Source organism: Hordeum vulgare, chromosome 3H (assembly GCF_904849725.1).
Source record: "Hordeum vulgare subsp. vulgare chromosome 3H, MorexV3_pseudomolecules_assembly, whole genome shotgun sequence".
Lineage (NCBI taxonomy): Eukaryota > Viridiplantae > Streptophyta > Magnoliopsida > Poales > Poaceae > Hordeum > Hordeum vulgare.
In genome coordinates this window covers 93,087,701-93,112,061 of record NC_058520.1, presented here as the reverse complement: position 1 = coordinate 93,112,061, position 24,361 = coordinate 93,087,701, and the positions used below count along the sequence as shown (strand labels likewise).

Sequence of the window (24,361 nt, the reverse complement as noted above, 5' to 3'; positions counted from 1 at the left end):
AGGGAGTTTTTTGGGACGTGGATTAGGTGAATATGGTTCCACGCGCACCACTTATGAATAGTAAATTCAAAATAAAGAAAAAAATTCAAAAAAATATAATTTATTTCTGTAATATACATATTCAACCAGTATACTCGCGTATGAAGTCTCACGAAGAAACCACAACCATGCTAATCTGGGCAAAAAAGACAAAATCGAAGCTATATTAAAAAACACTATTTGATGAATAGTATGGTCACAATTCTATTTTCTTCACTAAGAATACCATGGGTGTCAATACTTCACCAAATTTCCCATGTGAGTAGAGTGGTCGAGTAAGTTTCTTACTGGAAAATTTCATGTCTTTTAAAAGAAAATTAGTTTTATTTATGAATTTACTATTCACATGGGTGCACGTGATACCATGTTTACCTTTGCATTTTCGAATTGTTTGCTCGTACCATAGAAGTGCACGGATATTTAGTTAGCCCTTCGTCAATCCCTGGTCCATTGATTTTCGGTACACAATTCGAAATGCTGGTAATTAATTAATACATTGGGGAAGATATGCAACGCGATGGTGCACGCCGAAATCGACCACTTGTGTGGTGATCGACTAGCAGCACCTAGCTAGTTGCTCATGAGCAAATACATACATATATATTACGAGTACCACATGCATCTGATCCACAAATTCCGGTTACTACTGTTATACCACCGTAGAACGAGCAACGACATTGCAAGCACACATGCACGCGACAGTATTATCTGCAAGGTAGAAACATGGATCCGCATAACACTGTTAAGTAATTATTCATTAACAAACTTTTCGCAATGTAACCAAAAAATATATGTATGCATTTATCTGCATGTTCGAGAGAAGAATAAATGAATAATGGAGTGCTTTGGTATCGATGTTTACCTAGCGTGCGTGGACTGCAGCGTGTGGAGCAAAACTAGTTGAAGTACTGCTGGCTGCAGAGGAACAAAGGCAGCAAGAGTAGTGGAATTAACACTGTGCATAATTGAGTACGGGAAAGACAGTATGATCTTCACTCTGAAATTATACATGAGCATATAGATGCATATAGACAAATAATGGGGAGCGCTCCTTAATTACCCGAGCTGAAGGGCAGTTGGCTGCAGCTGTTGGGAGTAATGCTGCTGCTGCTGCATGTTAACCTGCAGGAAGTTTCTGGAATCATACGGCGCGACCATGTGATCGTATTCGCTGCTCGTCGACCCCGACGCCATCATGTTCATCGGCTGCTGACCCCTCTCATTCTCAGACACCTGCAGCGATTCACAAGGTCACACCTCAGAAATGTTATATGTTGGCAATTATATAGTCTGCTCTTCAGGTCGATGAACAAGCAGCTAGCTATTTCTGATTTACCTTGCTCCTCAGGTAAATGTTATCGTTATGTAGCTCCATTTCCTACAATTACACAAAATGTTGCCCGATGTAATTTGCTGTTGAAAACATAGAGAGAATTACTGTCAGTAGAGAAATGCACTGCTATGTTGTACTTACCCTCTTCTGCATATACTCAACTTCAGCATACATCAGCTCATTCTGCACCAAGGCATTCTTCATTAGATGAGCAACTAACTGACGGAAGAAATATACGAATAGTACGTAGGTAGTCCATTATCTAAACTAGTAATAAATGAATTCATGAATAAAAATCATTCAGTAAGTATGATGTTTAAGTTAAACACATCCAACATAGATTCATACACTGTAGCTGCACCATACCTTTCTAGCTCTTATCTTGGCTATGCCTTTCTCCAGCCTGCCTTCAAGCTGCTTAAGATCCCTCAGGGTCATGGTGCTGACAGAATCTCTCACCAGTGACCTACTGGATATTTTAGACAGGTTAGACTGGGAACACACATATTTATCTTTATGGCTATATAAACGACATAGATTTGGCAGATGTTCACCTGTTTGAGTTTTGCAAGCTACTGATCTGCTGGCGCAGCTTGGAGGACTCCTGCTGGTAGTACTGCAAATTTGTAATATGGAGGAGCAAAGCATTCATCATTAACTAACTATTTTGTTTACTACGAATAGAAATAGCTAGTGTCCACATGCAAATTAAGAAGCTATAGTTGAAAAAAAAAAACATCAGTACTGGAAACGGATCAGTTGCAAAGCAGGAGCTAGCTAATTTTCATTTGGACATTTTACTTTTTGTTTTTGTGCTGCGATATACCTTCTCCAAAATATCAGGGAAAAGTGGTTTCCCTGATATGATTTCCATGTATAAAATTATATATGTGTGTTTCCAAATCAAGTCCTAAGCCCTGGTAGTCAGCCGCTATATATGCATAGAATCACCATTGCAGTCTAATAACTAAGATAAAAATAGAATGGCCGTTAATCATTAGGGATAAAATAAGATGACAATTCTGGTGAGCTCTACATTTAACTCAAGTCATGTTTGTCAATATTTCATGTGGATTCAGGAAAACCTTGTTATTAATTCATCCTAGTTAAGAACTGCAGACAGAGGCAGGTAGGGTTTCATGATTTTCAGAGTTTCACTTTTTTGTTAGTATTATTTAACAAATTATCTTCGTTTAGTTTAGGACCTATCCGTTGCATGTATATTTCTAGCATCAAATTATGGCATCAATCCAATGGACAATATGACGAATGATCCGTTGGACCAAACAGAGGATGCTCTGGGAGTTCAGGCTGCTTCACTGCAGTAACCGCTGTTGTGCAATGCCCATAACTCTGTAGCTAGTCTGCCCAGGATATCTTGTCGCAAGATTTTGCTCACACAAAATCATGTTTGCCTTTGATGAACAGTAACATGGAATGTGAGTACATGCATTGAAAAGACTACACACTTGTGATGTTGATTTTACAGATCACATCTTGGGTGTCAACTCAAGCAACTAATGTAGAGTGAAAGAATGACATGATGTTACCTGGGCATTGACTTCTGCAACCGTGCCAGAGTTGGATGTGTCACTGTTGGCCTTTTTGTACCTCTCAATGGTGGCTTTCACACTGCAAGTAACCGTCCAATCTCGAATTAGCACACATATATCCACACTCTGAAGCAAATTATAGAATTTAATCAGCAGTATAATCACATGATGCAAGGCAACTATTCACTCCATTCTTAAATATAAGTATTTTTAGATGTTCCACTAAAAGACTATATACGAATATATGTAGACATACTAATTTAAAGTGTAGATTCACTTATTTTGCTTCGTATGTAGTCTCCTAATGAAGTTTTAAAAGAACTTATATTTAAGAACGGAGGGAGTATATAGCATCACCTGTTTCCTTATAACAATACAGCCATATTAATAACCTACAGTCAGGCAACCATCACCAGAACAAGTACCATGAGACGGCGAAAAGAACAATTTTGTTGATAATGTATGCAACTACCACTAATGAATGTCATTAAAGACTAAAAGTTTGCCTAACGGGTAATACCAACGAAGAACCTCTTCCTGAAATACAGTACTAGATAGTTATCTAGTCAAACTAGTTTCCCAAGATTGTTCGAAATGAACAGTTAACAACACCAATGCGCAGGATGTGCTACAGTAGAACTGTATTCTGCTCTCCAGATCATACTGTGGCACATTGGTCCGAAGCTTGTACTATCACAAGTCTCTCCGGCCAATGAACTATCCATGCTGCAAGAGCTACCCATGTCTAGCTACAACACTAGTTCCCTTTTCCAATGAGCTTTTGCCTGTCATCGCCCATACGAAGTTACAAGCTTCAGAGGTGATGTGTGGTTCTGTCATGCATCCATACGGAGTACATTTTATGCTTGCTTTCCGGTACAGCACATTTAAATAAGTACACTAGTGTTTTCGATGGGTGGGTTGGGGATATCCACATCCTATTTTTATGGTGTGATGTGATGTCCCAGCATGGTAAACACATATATTTAGCTATGGATTAATTATATTGAAATCATCAGTGAGTAATTACACACTGACAAGTCTTCTTTCCTGTCTATGAATATAAATTGGAACGTTGGAAATGAGACCATTTGGTTATTAATTATATGTAAATCAAATTAAATTCATGTGAAATGTTCCCAAAGGTCCGTGAAAGAAATATTAGCCCTCTCCTTTACGCTTCGGGATTTTTTTTTATAATGGTTACCAAAAATCTATGCTTACATATCATCATAAACATACATCAAACAAGAAGCTTTACTTTATTAAGAGCAATCTTAGGCTGTAAAATTTTGGCATGCATAGAAAGTAGTATATTTTTGGTTATATGGCACATTTTAGTTTTTCAGTACGAATGACTATTTGGCAACACTCTTTAATGCTGCCCAAGCAAAAATGAAAATCATGTTTTCTCTTCCTCACTTTTTTTTCGAAAAGGAGGATACTCCCCAACCTCTAGAGGTATTTAACTTTCATGTATGTTAATTAACTATACATTGTTTGATATATTTCCTGTACTCTCTACAACCGCACGTGTATAATTGTATATATGTTAATTAACTATAAATTGTTTTGACTTTCAGAAGGAAAAGGTCACATACTAATTTTTTGCACACATTTTATTAGTGCTTCTACATAGAGATGAAATCAGGAAAAACCTGTAAATCTGATACATACAAGTATAGTTGTTAAACCTGAGGTGAAAACCAAATGTGCGTAACTAATTAAGCTTCTTGAACATATTCTTTCTGTCCATTTTCTCAAAAAGACATGACCTAAAAAATTATGGTAAGAAGAACTAATATAGATTCAAACAAACAACGACCCTACTCCAGTACAGCTTCTCATCACTTAATTTGCTTGATTAATAACGACCCTACTTCAGTACAGCTTCTCATCACTTAATTTGCTTGATTAATAAGAATGTTTTCCATAACATATGGTCCTTACGTTACAAGCAGTAAAGAACAAATTAACGTACAATATTACAGTAATAAACCATCAAAATGCACAGTTCCACCACATGGCCAGTAATTAACACGAAAACAGAATTCCATTTTTATTTTAGTAAAACCAGCAGATATAGAAAAACTAGGGAAACCATTGTACTAGCTTTAAAACAGAATATATAGATGCAGTATCCTAACTAGGTAAGAAGACACCAGGGATATATCCCATAAAGTTTCCATAAGATATTTTCAGAGATCTTTCGGCTCATGGTACTGAAGATTTGACTGCTAGCTCATGTCTTATCACCACATTTCTGAACTCTTTTTTATGCATGCAGACACAACAACAAGAACAAAAGGCAAGACTGGCAGCCATATCAAAGCTATTGCTATTATTATCTCAACCCTACTTCCCAAATCAAGATCATTAAGCAAGCCAAATAAATGTCACATCACATTCACAAGAGGCAGTACGTCAGCCCTGGCCAAAATACAGTTCATATGTTCCTGTCACCAAACCAAAGAGATCAAACCTTAGCATCCTCGAGGACGCTATTGGGTGGCCATCCGCACAGTGACAGGTGTAGTTGGGCACAGGATTTCACATGATTGATTGGGCAGGAACACAACAGGTTCGCCCGTTTTACCCTACGGGCAAGCAGGGGGAGCAACACAAGGCAAGCTTTTACCCACTCCTCCCAGGTCCTTAACCATTCTGACCAGGTCGCCAGCTTTCCTCACTCCCAATACACACCGCAGGCCCAGCGCAGCGGACGTACGTGCTACTGTTGCCTATGCCATTGGCTGGCCCCCATTCCAAGCACCAGGTACACACACTGGCAAGAGAACAAATCGAGCGTTTTTCTCTCTGCCAAAAAAGGCCAGGCTTTGTTTTCGAGTGTTTACTTCTCAGCCACTGTGACAGGGCCTGCATGGCCACGTGTCACCCAATGGTAGGAGGGTCTCTTATTACCAGTTTCGGAAACAATAATACTGCAACTCCTGTATGTATATGGACTTCTTGCTTTTGGGGATAAAGAGAGAAATGGCTGTTATATTTTCTTTACGTATGGATCAACTTTATTATTCGATGGCAATATTCAGTTCATTAGTTTTTGAATTTCTATACCTTAGACTAGCATTTAAAAATCTGCACGCCATCTACAGCATATACCATACTTGCGATTTACCTTTTTTCTTGCACAAAAACATGGATTCATTGTATGTACAGTAATTAATTCGTGATTTCTTTTTTGCTTTATCTCTTGCTATATGTAGTACTACAAAGCCAGATAAAAGGATTTGGTTCTCATTGCTGCTCAATAATACAGTAGTAAGAATGGATGCATGCATTAGCATTGGGCTGATTATTGAAATAGAAATTTAGTGTTTCTGTTCTTAGCAAATGTGACAACCCGTTTTGAAAATTTTAAAAACATATATTTGCACATATAATCATAATATTGGCAAGTAAGTATACAACAGCAAAATATGCTTCAGTACATATGGTCCTTTGCTTCAGTATATATGGTCCATTTACTTAATAAGATGCATGTGTGGACATTAGTATTACATTTTCTGTTTTGAGCCATACATAAGGAAGGCTATCTAGCTAGAATTCTAGAGTAGTCTTTCTTGTGTGTAGACTCTTTTCGGTAATATCTAAACTCACATATCTACCCTTCTACTCCCTCTGTAAAATAATATAAGAGTGTTTAGATAACTAAAATAGTGATCTAAACGCGCTCTTATATTAGTTTATGGAGGTACTTTCCTGCAAAATTTCTACTTCGTAGCTACTATTTCTTTATTCGGTCGTCACTGTTACTACTATTTCCTCTTGGAAGGAAGTACAGTGGTGGTGTCAGGAATCAAGTGCTCTCGTGAGAGGGAGAGAAAGAGCCACATGGTACGAAGCCCTAACCCTAGCAACTCATTAGTTGGGATCTGAAAGAGAGAAATTAAGGAATATTTCACCACAGTTCCTTCATCTCTCTCTCTATACCTTGTTAATTACCTCACCAAACACACATACACTAACAGTGACACATAATGATAACATCATACATATACTAATGTACTATATACTAACCAGTACAGAAAAGGACCCCGCAAAAAAAAGAAAACCTCATACCTAGATCTGCTTCTCTCCACACATAAGCAAAGGTACCAAAGGGAAAGAGGAACAAGCAGGGAGCCAAAGGATGGATGCCGTGTGATCTTTGTGATCATGAGGTGTGAGAGATCTACTGCTACCAAAGCAGCCCTCCCTTCCCCTCTCCACAAACCTACACACACAGGCAGAGGCAGAGGCAGAGGCAGCTGTGACCTGTGAGTGGAGAAAGGAAACATGGTAAATGGAGCAAGGAAAGGGCAGGACCACCATGTTCTCCCTCACTCGCACAGTCACAAGAAAGAGAAAAGGCTCAGGGCATGTACACACACATACCACACAGAGCAAGCACTGTCCTAGATCTATCTACACATCTAGCTCACCTCACAGGAGCACAAAGGAAAGCAGCAAAGAACCACAGCAAGCTGCATATGCTTGCCTCAGTCACAAAAGAAACAACTGCTGCAATTTCTTTCCCCCTCAGCAACACCAGAATAAACAAGACAGTTAATAACGGAAGGGAGTAACAAAAGATGCAGCTCCCATTTGACCTTCCCAACTCTTTGCCCCAAGAAAGCCAGGAGCAAACTTGCTCCAATTTGGACAAGAAACTGAGAGGATAAATAATAAAAGAAGACACAAACACGGCAGTAGTAGTAGGATCTGAGGTATGTGCGTGCTATGCTATGCATATGCATGCCTTTCTTGGTGCTATAAACATATGCCATGTAGATGTATCATGTATGCATACACACATCCATCCATATACACTTTGTGTAACCTGAGAGAGCTGAGGGAGGGATGACAGTTTGTCTGGTCTTGGTCGTACCTGTTGTTTGAGTACTCGTAGAGGCGGCCGCGGCTGGAGAAGACGACGAGGGCGACCTCGGCGTCACAGAGCACCGAGAGCTCGTACGCCTTCTTGAGGAGGCCGTTGCGGCGCTTGCAGAAGGTGACCTGCCGGTTGGTGGTGTTCTCGATGCGCTTGATCTCGATCCGGCCCCTCCCCATCTTCTCGCTCCCCGCCACCGCCGACTCCTCCGGAGCCGGAGCCGTCAGCTGATGATCATTCACGGTCACACCGGAAGCTCCGCAGCTCAAATCGGCCTGAAAAAACCAAACGACAGAACAAAGATTAACAAATAGTGGAAGCTGGAAACATATCGAACAAATCAAGAACTGCTCATGGCATCTGCGCTATCTAGCTAGCTTTATTGTTGGGCAGGCTCTTCCGCTGTGTATCATCAAAAGGAAACTCGGCTATTTTTTCTCTTCCTTTTTTAATTTGTGGTGGTGATCTCCAAAGATCAGAGGGATCTTCGGCCCTGTATCTCGCTCTTTCCTGCCCCTCTCCCTCTCTAGTTAAATCCTCGCCGTGTAGCAGGCAGATTCTACTCGCAAGTCGCAACATACATGAACACAGATTGTGCAAAAGGAAAATAAAGGAAGCTATATATATATTCCCAAAGACCATGGCCAAGAAGAAGCAAATTACCATCATGCTCATCATGGATGCTACGGAAGGAGGATCTCTCTACGTCCCTCTGTGAGCTAGCTAGCAGGCTGGAGGGAGAGATCCAGAGAGGAAAAGAGGAATGTAGTGTGGGATAGGCAGGACGAGGAGGAGGAGGAGGAGAGGTATTAAAGGGAGGTGGTGGGGAGGGAGGGAAGAGGGGGCGAAGATATGCAGTTAGCAGGAGATGATGTGGCCAATTCCTATGGCTCTTGGTGTTTGTTTTTTCTTACTTCACTTTTTAGGTTTACTAATTCCTCCCTTCCCTCGTGTAAGTTTGTCCATATCCACACTATTTAAAATCAGCATGTAAACTCTGTAACTTGGGAGTATACTCGGAACCAACCCACAGGATTCAAGTTCTTCACCTGGCACATTGGTGCTCGTATTTTTCTGTATTTATTTTAGACTTGTCACACAATTTTCGTTCAGTGAAAGGAATTTGTATAGGTATACACTTGTTAATTGCCCCCGAAACTTGATGCATTTTTTTTAACCTCCGGGACCCCAAACGGTTAGCGGCAGAACAAAACATTGTTTTGGGTTTCTTCCTTTCACATATCTCTTTTTCTAGGGGATCCTTTCATAAATATATCTATGTATGTGATTTTAGAAGGAAACAGGTGGATGTGATTTATTCAGTTCTTCAGCAAAACAACTTGCGTTTAATTACTTTGCACGTTAGTGGAATCATTCGGATTAATTTTTTGTAGGTTATCTACAAGGCTACTACTTGGATCCCGTACATGATCGTTACGTACACCTGCAGAAGCCAAGGAGTCTTTGGTTACTGGGTCTATCTAATGAAAGATGATAGTACGGAATATTTACAATCAATTTGGATGGAGGTCCAATAATAGGCTAGTTGTTTAGTCATCTGGTCCTATTTTTATTGGTTGTGACATTTTACACTATTTTTTGTTACTTTCATTTCAGCTCTCACTGAGCATGTACTGGACCACAGGTATTTGCAGATATTTTGCTTAATAATATGGCTACACATGCACCACGCTGATGTAGAGGCCAGAGGTTATCCTCTTTTTTCGAAAAAGTGGAATCAGTGACTAATTGACTACCGAGTGCGTCGTTTTTTGCTCGAGGTTTTTCATGGGATACTCAGACAAAGCAGAACAACCACGCTCGACAAATCATGGATATGCCGCTCAACAAAGACAAGGCAGTCAACTAATCTAGGCAAGGCACTCAATGAACCGTGACACCCGGCAAAGCCAATGCCACGTGTCCCAACCCACCACAGAACGACACGGTGAAGGTATGGCGGAGTTTGTTGAGTGTCGTCTGACGGCAAACATAGTATTTTTATTCCTTTTGAAATGGAACCGAACATCCAACAAACAATGAGAGTTTTAGGCATGGCAGGTCGAACGTTTTTATGGTAAATTATGTTTATCGAGGGTGGCAACTTTAGTTTGCGAGCATGACAAATCCGTCTAAGATCGTTTTTTGCCAGGAAATTACCGTGTACGCCAACTAAATTTGTATTCCTCGCGTCAATATAAATTGCCATGAAAAACATTCAATTTGCCATGCCTAAAAAGGTCACGTCAGATTTTTAGCCTTTAGATTTTTGAAATACATAAACTATTTGCCGAGCACTCGACATATAACACTTTGCCATGCTCCTGTTTGCCGAATTTTGGTGGAATTGACGACCATATTAATTATTTTACTTTGTTCAGTAATGTCCCATATGACTAGCAAGTTTTTTACTGGTCAGAATGGACAGACATATGGAGACGAGTCAATGCGTGCCCTATCCCCATGTGACACCGCACAAGCACTGTTCCATTTCAGTTTGCCACACAGGATGCAGATATGTATAACCCAGCAACCTCCTATTTACTCAGTGCTCCATTCAGTTGCCCCACTCATGCATGGGGCCCTAGCTTGCTAGCTGCCCAACACCATCTCCCCACATAATGTGATCGATGTATCATATGCTTCCTGCCCACATGTAATGCACCGGCGTCTTATTCATGACAAATGCCCTGGGGCGCCACACCTGCCCGGCGACGACGATTCCATACATCGCCGAAAGCCGATGATCTATCTAGACCTCTATTACTTGCTGCAACTCAGGGTGGTTCGTGCATGCCATATTTAATTTGTGGTATTTATATATATATATGTGTACTGTCATGCGCAAAACTGTTGTGCGGTTTGGTGAAGATCTTTGCTTCTAAGGTAGTACTCTCAGAAGGTGATACATTTCCGATTCAGTTGATGAAGCAAGAATGCATTTTGTTGGAGAAGCCGTGGAATTGTAAGCATGGCTTCTTTTGGCGCGGTTGTCTGCCTACTTTTATGTAGAGCCACCTTTCCTGGGTATGCATAAGGAGAATGGGTACATGGAGACAGTTAGAGAAGTGGCCAAGGACTAGTATTCGGCAAAAAAGCAGACTGTGATTTTGTTTTTGCAAGAATTCTTGCCACAGTCTCATGCTACTAGATCCTTCGTTGCTGTATTCGACAATGAAGCCAGTAAAAACAATATATAGAACTTAAACAAATCAGTGGCACCTAATTTATGTCTAGTCGATTAATTCAAGACGATTTCTGAAGTTCAATCCTTGTAGTTCAAAGCATTAGGATATCTCTAGCTTAATTTGAACAGCAAGAGAAGAAGAAGAAAAACAATTCTGTGTGGTGGAACAGTTATTGGAACAGATCAGCTTACTTGCAAGTGTAATCAGAAAAGGTTGTCCTTCTACATTTGGCACTGGACAAAAGGACTGAAAAGATCTGATTGAACCACGGTGATAAGAAACCTCAACGTCCAATCGAGCATTGGGGATGGGGTGGTTGATCTGTGCACACATCCGTGTGATATATTGATGAGAGGTGCCCATGAAAGATAGGTTTGGGCTCACATGTATGTGTTCCACCTAATAACACATCCAAAGTTTCTTGGGTTAACTTGTGTGTGTACTTAATTAGGCAGCAATTGAAGATCGCGACTTGATTGACTATAACTGCATAAAAATTGACGGCTATTTGTCGGTTTGCTTTTTCCTCGCCTATGTATGCATAGCGTTGATAGTTGGAGACCCTGCCTGCGAGTGGCACCTGATGTTGCCTCCCATTACAGGAGCGCGTAGGCGCGGTAATGCATAATAGTTGAAGAACGCCACGCGATAGCTAGTTGTAAACCCCGGTTGCGACTTGCGAGTGTCTCCAGACGTTGTAAACAACTGGCCGGCCGGTGTGACCGGACATGCAATAGTTAGAGACCATGTATGCACGACTGTGACCGGACGTTTTAAGCAGCTGGTGCATCCTTAGCGCAATTATTGGTGACCCTTGCCGTATCTATACGAGTGTGACCGGTACATGAACCTATTGGTGCATGCTTGTCATGTACTCCCTCCGTACCTAGTTCTTCTCAACTACAATTATTTAGATACAACAAGAATATGTACTATACAGTGTAGTCATACTAGAAGGGCTCGACACGATTTGTTGGGTCGTTAGATTAAAAAAACTTAAGTAGTCTGTTTCAAAATACAAGGTGTATTATTTTTTTAAATGTCAAACCTTTTAAATTTAACTAAATTGATAGATAAATATATCAAAATCCATAATACGAAATTGTTGTGATTAGATTCAGCGCCAAATGAATTATCATATTTTTTATTTAATATTGTGGGTGTCGATATTTTTGCTCTCAACTTGGTCAAAGTTGAAGAATTTGACATTCCGAAAAATTAATACCCCTTATATTTTGACACTAAAGGAATATTTCATTTGATGTGTGGGGAAGATGACATAATGTGTTTCATTTTAATTTATAATTCAGTAATTTAGGCATTTCATGGTGAGATTCTATATTATATGCTAACCAAACTTATATATCTGAGAAAATTTCTACGTCGACGGCTGCATGAGCGTGACTGATATACTTTTATAGTCCGGTTGTTGTTGATTGCTTTGAATAACTGTTAGTTCGGTCAAATCGTAAACCAAACCCATTAGGAAGCATAATGTATTTGTCTAAAGAATTGAACGAGAGAGTTTTGAGAAATTGTTGATCCGATCAAAATCGGATTACCCAATTTTAATTGGAGTCTTGAAGACCTTAGTTGAATGTGACTCTTTAAAACTAAGAAGTATAGTGTTATAGAGATATAAATAAAATAATTAAATGAAAATGCTTTGAGAAATTGTTGACCAAGTCAAAATCAGGTGTCACAATGTCAATTGAATGTGGGTTCTTCAATTCTAGGAAGAAGAGTGATATGCTCCGTAGTATATATATGTGTACACAGTTTAGATAAGACTTTGTAACCTACTCGATCACATGCCAAATTATTATATTAAATGGTGTCTTTATTGGTGCTGAACAACAATAATAAGCTACACAGATTCACCTACACGGTAAATATGCACACTACACAGTTTCCTTCACTTGTGATGAACTTTGAGGACAGCTTAAAACCAACAAGTAAGCAGCAAAATAACACAAACAACATGCACATGTGACACAAGATTTAACGTGGAAAAACCTCCTCAAGTTGAGGAGTAGAAAATCCATGGTTGTGGACCGACCGGTCCACACAACTTTACTATGAGAATATGCGTACAAAGTCTTCTCTAGAACCTCTAGAGAGAGTTACGAAACACTCTCCATATTGCCAACCGACACCAGCAACAACGACCACAAGAGGCAAGATTTCAGCAAAGCAGAGTACACACAGCTTCTACCCCCTTCAGTACAAACATCACAAAATCTGGCAGATAAGTAGACGCACGAGTTCCTGAGATCCTCTCAAAATTTCAACTCAATCGGAAACCGTTTGCCTACCTAAACTGTTAGTCTCCCAAAACTACTCTATTCTGAAACTGCAACCGTTAGAGCTGACAAAACAACTCTCAAATCTGACGCTCCACTGCCCCAATCCTCAAACCAGCTAATGAGATTGAAGTACGCAAAGTAAGGAATGAGCTCACCAAGTTTAAGGTCGATCGAAGCACGTTTGAGCCTCCAATCACTAGCTTGAACACTCTCTAGTCACATGCACCAAATGTGGACAAAATTGTTGAGAACGTTGCATGGGAAGCAACAAATTTCCTACGCACATGTAAGATCTATCCATGGTGATGACCATCTACAAGAGGGGAGATTGGATCCACATACCCTTGTAGATCGCTAAGCGTGAAGCGTTAAGAAACACGGTTGATGTAGTCGAACGTCTTCGCAATCCAAATCGCAAGCCGTCCCGCGATCCAATCACGATCTAGTGTCGAACGAACGACACCTCCGCATTCAGCACACGTACAGCTCGATGACGATCTCCGCCTTCTTGATCCAGCAAGAGAGACGAATAGGTAGCTGAATTCTTCGGCAGCACGATGGCGTGATGGTGATGATGGTGGAGCTACTCTGGCAGGGCTTCCCCGTGCCGTACGGAAATAACTATGGGGTGTCACGAGGTGGTGGAGGGAGAGAGGGTTGCGTCGTGGCTTGTGGTACAAAAAGACTTTCTACCCTCCACTATATATAGGATGGGAGGGAGGGATGGCGCCCTAGGGACTTGCTCTATGGTTCGACCTGCGCAAGGAGGAGGGAGGAGTCCTCCTCCAAGTCAGTTTCGAGGAGGAGAACTCATCTCTTATTCGGTTTGGCCCCAAATCTCTTTCCTTCTTCACTTTGGCCGAATAGGCCCTCTTGGGATGGCCACCCAGGCCACCAAGGGTTGGTGAACACCCTTGGCCCTGTTTGGTCCCCTCTCTGGTGGGTGGCCCCTCCCGGTGGAACTCCAGAACCCATTCGTCACTCCCGATACTTTACTAGTAATGCCCGAAATCCTTTCGGAAGCCAAATGGATACTTCCTATATATCAATCTTCGTCTTTGGACCATTCCGAAACCCCTCGTGACGTCCGGGATCTCATCTGAAACTCCGAACAACATTCAGTTACCAACATCAATAATCCAACTATACCGAAACGTCACCGAACCTTAAGTGTGCAGACCCTGTGGGTTCGAGTACTATGTTGACATGACCGAGACACTCTCCGGCCAATATCCAATAGCGGGACCTAGATCCTACATATTCTACGAAGATCTTAATCGGTTGAACCTCTGTGTCAAGGATTCAGTTAATCTCGTATAACATTCCCTTTGTCGTTCGGTATGTTACTTGCCTGAAATTTGATCGTTGGTATCTCTATACCTATTTGAACCTTGTTACCGGCAAGTCTCTTTACTTGTTCCGTAATACAAAATCCCGTGGCTAACTCTTTAGTCACAATGCTTGCAAGGCTTGTTGTGATGTTTTATTACCGAGTGGGCCCCGAGATACCTCTCCATCGTACGGAGTGACAAATCTCAGTATTGATCCATGCTAACTCAACGGACACCTTCGTAAATACGTGTAGAGCACCTGTATAGTCACCCAATTACGTACGACGTTTGATACACACAAGGTATTCTTCCAGTGTAAGTGAGTTACATGGTCTCATGGTCATAGGAACATATACTTAACATGCAGAAAATAGTAGCAATAAAACGACACGATCACATGCTACGTTCATAGTTTGGGTCTTGTTCATCACATCATTCTCCTAATCATGTGACTCCGTTATCAAGTGACAACACTTGTCTATGGCTAGGAAACCTTAACTATCTTTGATCAATGAGCTAGTCAACTAGAGGCTTACTAGGGACAGTGTGTTGTCTATGTATCCACACATGTATGCGAGTTTCCATTCAATACAATTCTAGCATGAATAATAAACGACTATCATGAACAAGGAAATATAGTAATAACTAATTTATTATTGCCTCTAGGGCATATTTCCAATAGTCTCCCACTTGCACTAGAGTCAATAATGTAGTTCACATCACTATGTGATTTACACCCAATAAGTTCTCGGGTTTAATCATGGTTGCTTGTGAGAGAGGTTGTTTAGTCAACAGGTCTGAACCTCTCAGATCCACGTATGCTTAACAAATCTATATTGCATCATGTAGATGTTGCTATCACACGCCATTTGGAACCATTCCAAGATGACTGTTCCATTATACGAATTCGGTTTGCTACTCAGAGTCATCCAGATTGGTGTCAAAGCTTGCATCGACGTAACCCTTTACACTGAACTCTTTTATCACCTCCATTATCGAGAAACATTTCCTTAGTCCTCAAGTTACTAAAGATAATTTTGACCGCTGTCCAGTAATCCATTCCTAGATCACTCTTGTACCCCCTTGACAGATTCATGGCAAGGCACACATTAGGTGCGGTACACAACATAACATACTATAGAGCCTACGACTAAGGCATAGGGGATGCTGCTTCAACTCCATCCATGATTACATCAAGGAGGGAGACATAGACATTTGAGAAGTACATACGGATCTGAATGTTACACACACATTGAGTAAACCTCTCACAAGTAAAACATGATGAGCACGAGAACACTATGGGTGTTAGATACATTACAATGTAAACTAGATTATTGACTCTAGTGCAAGTGGGAGCCTGTTGGAAATATGCCCTAGAGGCAATAATAAATTGGATATTAACACATTTCCTTGTTCATAATAAACATCCGTTATCTATGCTATAATTGTATTAAATGAAACTTAAATACATGTGTAGATACATAAAAAACACCGTGTCCGTGGTGAGCCTCTACTAGATTAGTGTCGGGGGGATAACCCCGGGGTAGCCTCATCGAGCCTGCTCCTTCATTCCCTGCCCAAAGGGGATGACCAAGTATAATTCTCCAAAGCCCAAGTCTTCTGGCCGGATAGACCGCGCCTGCCGGCTGGAGGACGAGGCGGCCAACTCTCTGGCCGGCCAGGCAACCCCTGCCGGCTAGAGGCGAGACGGCTACCTCTCCGTAACCGCCTTGGCTAAGGCAGTCAGTTAGGGACGATGCGGCTATGCCCCAGCCAGCTAGCCAAGCGAGCTAGCCGGCCAGGGATCTCAAGTCACATCATATCGTAGGTCATGACGAGGCCCTACGATTAAAGGTGGCTACGCGTTAGCAAAGGTACTAGATCGGAGTGCCTGGCAGGTACGAGCGTCGACGGCCACGCCGCTGACCTGCCCCGGCTCTGATCCATCACCCAGCATAGTGTCGGACCGTCAAACTCCCACTCCATTACTACACTTGGCGTGGGGAACAATGGAGGCGGCCGTACTATCTGCCCATGACGAATCTCGCTGGACGACGCTTGACGTACCGCTCGTGCTCAGCGTTAACCTTACGCGAGAGCTTCATTGGCTAGCCGGCGGGTCCCACAGCTAGACGGGACCTCGCAGCCGGCGCGCCCCTCAAGCGAGAAGACAAGACCCTTGCGGCCCCCCTGGCCAGCCGGCGAGGCTGCCAGCCGGGTCCCACTCTTGTACCCTTTATCCATATTGTAGGCCGGTGGGTTCGTCTATAAACCCCCCCGGTCACCCTTCATGCAGAGGGTCGGTCGAACAACATATCACACTCACCAACCACATAGAGAGAGGCAGAGACGAGCCGGCTGCTCCCCTCTTCCTCCTCTTCAACACAGCTCCAGGAGCAACCTTGTAATCCATCCATATACATCATACACTAAGGCAGGACTAGGGGTATTATCTTTACGGAGATCCCCGAACCTGGGTACATCATGCGTTCCATGCTTGTACCAACCTCGTCCCCAGCACCCTCCGTTGTCCCTTCGGTTCTCACCGACTTTAGCCTACCTATGGCATATGTTGTGAGTATTCACCGACATTTGGCGACCACCGTGGGGCCGATCGCGGCATCGACTGATTTTACGCGCTGGGCGGGGCCCCGCACCTACACCATCGGATGCATCGCGTCCGGATTGATCTGCATGCCCGTGGAGCCCGCTTTTGATGGGGCAACACCAATGATGATAGACGTCCCCGTCCGCCATGCGGATTCGGATGAAGATTCCGATGACGAGGCGCCTCCTAGCGTCGTCGCGCAGCTGTGGAGAACCTCAGCGTTCTCCTTAGTGACCTGCGTCTCAACGACGGTCCTCGCTACTTTGGCGAGGACTTCGATGTTGAGGCGCTATGCGCCAGCTTCAGTAGGCTCTCTATCGCTGAGATGCCTACACATGACGTGTACCCCAACAACGTACTCGTCTTCGACGGCCCTCCGCTGTCGATGGGGTTCTTCACCCCGTACCATGTTGCCGCCGTCTCGAACGTCGTGGAGGTGATGGTCATCGGCGCTGGCACCAGCACGACTCACGGCAAGGCGTCCGCAGACGCTGGTGAGCCTGCTGCTGTCACCACTGATACCCTTCAGGACGCTCTCGCCGGCCTAAAGACACCCATCGCCGCTCCCACAAACCCTAACGATGCCCGAGCCTCGCTGGAGGAGGCTCGCAAGCAGATCTTGGAGGAGGGCATTGCCGTCGCCTCGGCAAAGCATCAGATGGAGGCCACGCAGCGCGAGTATAACTGTGCATACGACCTCACTTCGATTTCCGAGGCCCTTAGCCGGCTTGGATTGGTCCACGGCCGCGGCCGGTTCATTGCTGAGATCCTAGGTGGCAACCAGCCGTCTACGAGACCCCTGCAGCCAACTAGCGGGCGGCGCAGGCAGCCATGGAAGAAATGCCAAGTTTGGAGGGTGAGGAGCGCGCCTTCCAGGAGAAGCGGGTCAAGGATCTCCTTGACACCGCCAACGAACAGCAGACGCGGCTTGAGCCCGGTCAGGCCCAGTCAGAGTCTCCGGGACCCAACCCCGGAGCGTGCCGCAACCCTAGTGGTCATCACCACGCGGAGGGATCTTCCTCGCATCGCACCTCCGACCGGAGGGGCGAGGGAAGTCAAGACAGGCGCTCCCAGCGGCAGAGCGAGCATACTTCAAGCAGGCATCGCGGAGGCGACGAGAGCGACTCAACGTGTGAGGTTCCTCGTCAGGGGAGGACCCATACCATCGGTTCGCAAGGTGCCTCTCTGATCGCAGCTCGGATCGGCGCTCGCGTTCCCCAGGGTGACCAGAACGCCCGCATGCGTCTCATCACCCTGGCCCAGTCAGCCCTCCTGGAGGAGGACGGTCCCATCGGTCCGGCCTGCTTCGGCCCCCGGATCCGAGGGGAGCCATTCCCCCGAGGCTTCACCTTACCTCGGGACACTATCAAGTACAATGGCACTGCCAAGCCAGAGGATTGGCTGATCGACTACACCACAGCCGTTGGCATTGCTAGGGCAACAGGCGTGTAGCAGTCGCTACGTGCCACTCATGTTGGCCGGCTCGGCTCTGCTCGGACTTGGCTTAACAACCTTCCAGCCGGCAGCGTCAACTCATGGGTGGACTTCGAGGAGGCGTTCGTTCGGAACTTCACTGGCACCAACAAGCGCCCTGGCCGGCCTCGTGAGCTAGCCATGTGCGTCCAGAGGCCCGACGAACCCCTTCGTGACTACGTCACTCGATGGACGGAGCTTCGCAACTCCTGCGAGGGGGTGCATGAGGTACATGCCATCCAGTACTTCATCGACGGCTGCCGATACGGCACCCTCGTCAAGCACAAGCTCATGTGCTCCGAGCCCACCTCTCTGGCGGTGCTCATGGCCAAGGCGGACAAGTACGCCACGGCCGACTCGGCGATGCGAGTGAAGGTGACCGCCTCGGACAAGGCTGTCCCCACGCCGGCTACTCCCAAGCCGGCTGGAGACGGTCGAGTCGGCCAGAACAACAACAAGCGCAAGGCAGATCAGCTGGATTCGCGCTCCAACAACAAGTTGGTAGCCAGGGTGGAGGGCGAGACATCGGCTCCCCAAGCCGGCTCTCAGCGGAAGCGCTCCAACAGGAGCAATACAAACTGGTTGCCCAAGCAGACCTTCGAGTAGCTGCTTGACGCCCCCTGCAAGATACATTCCGGGGCACAACCATCTACCCACACCCTTCGACAGTGCAGCTTCGCACGCCGGCTGTTGCAAGGGGAGGGCCCGCCGGCTGCCCTAGGTGCGCAGGCTGCGCCTCATGCCCCGGCTTCCGGTCCTGCTCTGGCTCCACCGCCGCCGCCTCGCGACCACGGCCGCCTCCACAACGAATACCCCCATCAAGACGAAGCATTCGTCGTCTTCACTAGTGAAGGCGACGACAAACATAGCCTGCGCCGGAGACGGCGCGAGGTGAATGCCACGGTACCCCCGGTTCCCCAATACATGCATTGGTCCGACAGACCAATCACATGGAGCCGGGTAGACCATCCTGCGGTGATGCCCAACCCGGGCTCATACGCGCTCGTCCTCGACCCCACCTTTGCCTCCAAGAGGCTGACCTGCCGGTTCTCCCGGGTGCTGGTTGATGGCGGCAGCAGCATCAACATCCTCTACCTCGATACTCTCCGCAAGCTCGGGCTCAAGAAGACGGACGTCCTGCCGACCAGCACTGTCTTCCATGGCATCGTGCCTGGACAGTCCTGCTCGCCTATCGGCAAAATCCAGCTGGACGTCCTCTTCGGCGACAAGGCTCACTTCCGCCGAGAGTCCATATGGTTCGAGGTAGTGGACCTCAGCAGCCCGTATCACGCGCTGCTGGGCAGACCGGCTCTGGCCAAGTTCATGGCTATCCCGCACTACGCCTACCTGAAGGTGAAGATGTCGGGTCCAAAGGGCATCATCACCATTGCTGGCGACTACAAGAAGTCGCTCGAGTGCGCCCAAGACAGCAGCCGCCTCGCCGACGCCCTGGTGATTGCTGAGGAGAAGATTCAGATCGACCGGCTCGTGGCCCAGGCTACCGAGCAGCCGGCGATCCCTTCTCTTCCATCCCAGTCGGCCGGCGAGGGATCCTTCAAGCCAGCCAAAGAGACCAAGCAAGTGCCACTCGACCCTGCAAACCCGAAGCAATGCGTCACCATTGGGGCTGGCCTCAGTCCCAAATAGGAAGGCGAGCTCGTCGACTTCCTCCGTGAGAATCGGGACATCTTTGCATGGTCCCTCAAGGACATGTCGGGTGTTCCGAGGAAGTACGTCGAGCACAAGCTTCATGTGCGACCGGATGCAAAGCCGGTAAAACAACCCTTGCGCCGCTTCACCGAGGGGAAGCGGCGCATAATTGGAGAAGACATTACCCGGCTCCTTGCAACCAGCTTCATCATGGAGGTTTTCCACCCAGACTGGTTAGCCAATCCAGTCATGGTGCTGAAAAAGAACAACACCTGGCGAATGTGTATTGACTACACTAGCTTGAATAAGGCCTGTCCAAAAGACCCTTTCGTGTTGCCTAGGATAGATCAAGTGATCGACTCCACTACAGGCTGCGAAATGCTGTCATTTCTGGATGATTATTCAGGCTACCATCAAATCAAGCTGGATCCTGCTGATCGCCTGAAGACCTCCTTCATCACGCCCTTCGGGGCCTACTGCTATACCACCATGACGTTCGGTCTGAAGAACGCTGGTGCGCCGTTCCAACGCTGCATGTAGCAGTGCCTACTGCCACAGATCGGCAGAAACATCCACGTCTATGTGAATGACATCACCGTCAAGACGAAGCAGCACTTCAGCCTCCTCGACGACCTGCGGGAGACGTTCGCCAACCTACGCGAATACAAGATCCGGCTCAACCCGGAGAAGTGCGTCTTTGGGGTTCCAGGCGACAAACTCTTGGGGTTCTTCGTGTCCACTCGTGGCATCGAGGCGAACCCCGAGAAGATCAGCACCATCGAGCGGATGGTGCGGCCGGCTCGGATCCTAGACGTCCAGAAGTTCGCCAGTTGCGTGGCGTCCCTTAGCCGGTTCGTCAGCCGGCTTGGCGAGAAGGCCCTTCCACTCTACCAGCTCATGAAGAAGACGACGAAATTCGAGTGGAACGTCCAGGCAGACGAAGCCTTCCGTGACCTCAAGCGGGTCATCTCATATACATTGCAGCGACCACTCGCGTGGTTAGTGTAGTGTTGGTAGTTCAACGCAAGGAGGAGGGCAAGGTACTGTTAGTGTAGCGCCCTGTCTACTAAATCAGCGAGGTCTTGTCCGCCTCCAAGCAGAACTATCCCCACTACCAAAAAATGTGTTATGGTGTTTACCTTGCTGGAAATAAGTTAAAGCAATACTTCCAGGAGCATGCCATCACCGTGGTGAGCACTGCTCCACTTTCTGAAATCATGGGCAACCGTGATGCAACGGGCAGGATCGCCAAGTGGTCCATCGCCATGGCAGACCACGATATCCGCTACGAGCCTTGCACCGCCATCAAATCTCAGGTGGTGGCCGACTTCTTAGTCGACTGGGCCGAAACCCAGTTCGAGCCACCACCTCCAGACTCGACGCATTGGCGGATGCACTTCGACGGCTCAAAGATGCAGACTGGTCTTTGAGTCAGCATCATCTCGACGTCTCCAAAAGGAGACCAGCTCAAGTATGCTCTCCAGATCCACTTCGCCGCCTCCAACAACGTCCCCGAGTACGAAGCACTGGCTCATGGCCTCTGGCTCGCCAAGGAGATTGGCATCCGAAGGCTCATATGCTTCGACGACTCAGACTTGGTGGTGCAGCAAGTTTCTGGCAAATGGGACGCCAGGGACGCCAACATGGCAAGCTACCGCTTCCTCATCCAGCAGCTCAACGACCCCTTCGAGGGCTGCGAGTTCCACCATGTTCCCAGAGAAAACAACGAGGCGGCTGATACACTAGCCAAGATTGGCTCCATGAGACAGGCTATCCCAGCCAGCGTCTCCCTCGACCAGTGCTATCCCACAGACAACAGCGCCAGAAATTGACACGTTGACAGAGGCTGGGCTTGCGTTGGCTTTTCCCTTGAAGAGGAAAGGGTGATGCAACACAGGAGCAGTAAGTATTTCCCTCAGTTTGAGAACCAAGGTATCGATCCAGAAGGAGGGTCTCGTCAAGTCCAGAGTACCTGCGCAAAACAAACAAGCTTGCACCCAACGCTTCAAAGGGGTTGTCAATCCCTTCAAGATTGTTTGCAAAGTGATATCTGAAGGCGCAAAGTGCAAGGAAGTAAAAAGTGTAAGGCTGAAAATATGGTGTGGAGTAGACCCTGGGGGCCATAGTGTTCACCAGAGGCTTCTCTCAAAATAGCAAGTATTACGGTGGGTGAAAAAATTACTGTCGAGCAACTGATAGAACCACGCAAAGTCATGACGATATCTAAGGAAATGATCATACATATAGGCATCACGTCCGAGACAAGTAGACTGGTACTTTCTGCATCTACTACTATTACTCCACACATCGACCGCTATCCAGCATGCATCTAGTGTATTGAGTTTATGACGAACAGAGTAACGCTTTAAGCAAGATGACATGATGTAGAGGGATAATGTCAAACCAATGATGAAAACCCCATCTTTTTACCCTTGATGGCAACAACACGATGCATGCCTCGCTACCCCTTCTGTCACTGGGTGAGGTCACCGCACGGTATGAACCCAAAACCAAGCACTTCTCCCATTGCAAGAATCATAGATCTAGTTGGCCAGACAAAACCCACAACTCGAAGAGAATTACAAGGATATGAAATCATGCATAAGAGAGATCAGAAGAAACTCAAATAAGATTCATAGATAATCTGATCATAAATCCACAATTCATCGGATCTCGACAAACACACCGCAAAAGAAGATTACATCGGATAGATCTCCATGAAGATCATGGAGAACTTTGTATTGAAGATCCAAGAGAGAGAAGCCATCTAGTTACTAGCTATGGACCCGTAGGTCTATGGTGAACTACTCACGCATCATCGGAGAGGTCATGGCGTTGCTGGAGAAGCCCTCCGTATCCGAATCTCCCCTCCGGCAGGGCACCAGAACGTGCCCCAGATGGGATCTTGCCGAGACAGAAGCTTGCGGTGGTGGAAAAGTACTTTCGATGATCTCTTGATTTTTTGGGTACTCGGCGTGGGGAACAGTGGAGGCGGCCGTACTACATGCCCATGACGAATCTCGCTGGACGACGCTTGACGTACCGCTCGTGCTCAGCGTCAACCTTACGCGAGAGCTTCATTGGCTAGCCGGCGGGTCCCACAGCTAGACGGGACCTCGCAGCCGGCGGGCCTCTCAAGCGACAAGACAAGACCCTTGCGGGCCCCTTGGCCAGCCGGCGAGGCTGCTAGCTGGGTCCCACTCTTGTACCATTTATCCATATTGTAGGCCGGTGGGTTCGTCTATAAACCCCCCGGTCACCCTTCATGTAGAGGGTCGGTCGAACAACATATCACACTCACCAACCACACAGAGAGAGGCAGAGACGAGCCGACTGCTCCCCTCTTCCTCCTCCTCAACACAGCTCCAGGAGCAACCTTGTAATCCATCCATATACATCGTACACTCCGGCAGGACTAGGGGTATTATCTCTACGGAGAGCCCCGAACCTGGGTACATCGTGCGTTCCATGCTTGTACCAACCTCGTCCCCAGCGCCTTCCGTTGTCCCTTCGATTCTCACCAACTTTATCCTACCTATGGCATATGTTGTGAGTATTCACTGACAATTAGCTCGTGGATCAAAGATGGTTAAGGTTTCCTAATCATCGACATGAGTTTTCATTGATAACAGGATTACATCATTACGAGAATGATGTGATGGATAAGACCCAACCGTATATAAGCTTAGCATATAACCGTATCACTTTATTTTGCTTCAATTTTTGGTCATGTCAAGTATCTATTCCTTAGACCATGAGATCGTGCAACTCCCTAACAATAGAGGATGCTTAGTGTGTATCCACACGTCACTTCATAACTGGGTGATCATAAATGTGTTATCCATGTATCTCCGAAGGTGTTTGTTGGGTTGCATGGATCACGACTAGGATTTGTGACTCCATATGATACAAAGGTATCTCTGGGCCCTCTCCGTAATAAAACACTACAAGAAGGTTGTAAGCATGTGACTAATGAGTTTAGCCAC

General features: G+C 45.9%; 1 protein-coding gene across 3 annotated transcripts; it reads right to left on the bottom strand.

The window, feature by feature from the left end:
• Positions 1-470: 470 nt before the first annotated feature.
• On the bottom strand, positions 471-8,644 carry LOC123443104 (MADS-box transcription factor 3-like). 3 transcript variants are annotated; one of them, XM_045119363.1, is made up of 10 exons: positions 8,483-8,643; positions 7,817-8,094; positions 2,923-3,004; positions 1,927-1,988; positions 1,739-1,841; positions 1,514-1,555; positions 1,376-1,417; positions 1,100-1,272; positions 902-954; positions 471-747 (listed from the first exon to the last, which is right to left on the bottom strand). In XM_045119363.1, exons 1-9 carry the CDS (start codon positions 8,495-8,497, stop codon positions 936-938), a joined length of 816 nt encoding a protein of 271 aa, XP_044975298.1. In that variant the 5' UTR covers positions 8,498-8,643; the 3' UTR covers positions 471-747; positions 902-935. The 3 variants fall into 3 exon arrangements, with proteins under 3 accessions (XP_044975298.1, XP_044975299.1, XP_044975300.1); XM_045119364.1 differs by having other exon boundaries at positions 1,739-1,838; XM_045119365.1 differs by lacking the exons at positions 471-747; positions 902-954 and having other exon boundaries at positions 1,096-1,272; positions 8,483-8,644.
• Positions 8,645-24,361: the final 15,717 nt, after the last annotated feature.

Excerpts from the sequence above, each read along its gene's own strand:
- LOC123443104 (XM_045119363.1), bottom strand. Across the intron at positions 1,842-1,926 it reads AGCTTGCAAAACTCAAACAG|TAGGTCACTGGTGAGAGATT; the intron begins GTGAACATCTGC and ends TAAAATATCCAG. Across the intron at positions 1,418-1,513 it reads TTGAGTATATGCAGAAGAGG|GAAATGGAGCTACATAACGA; the intron begins GTAAGTACAACA and ends GTGTAATTGTAG.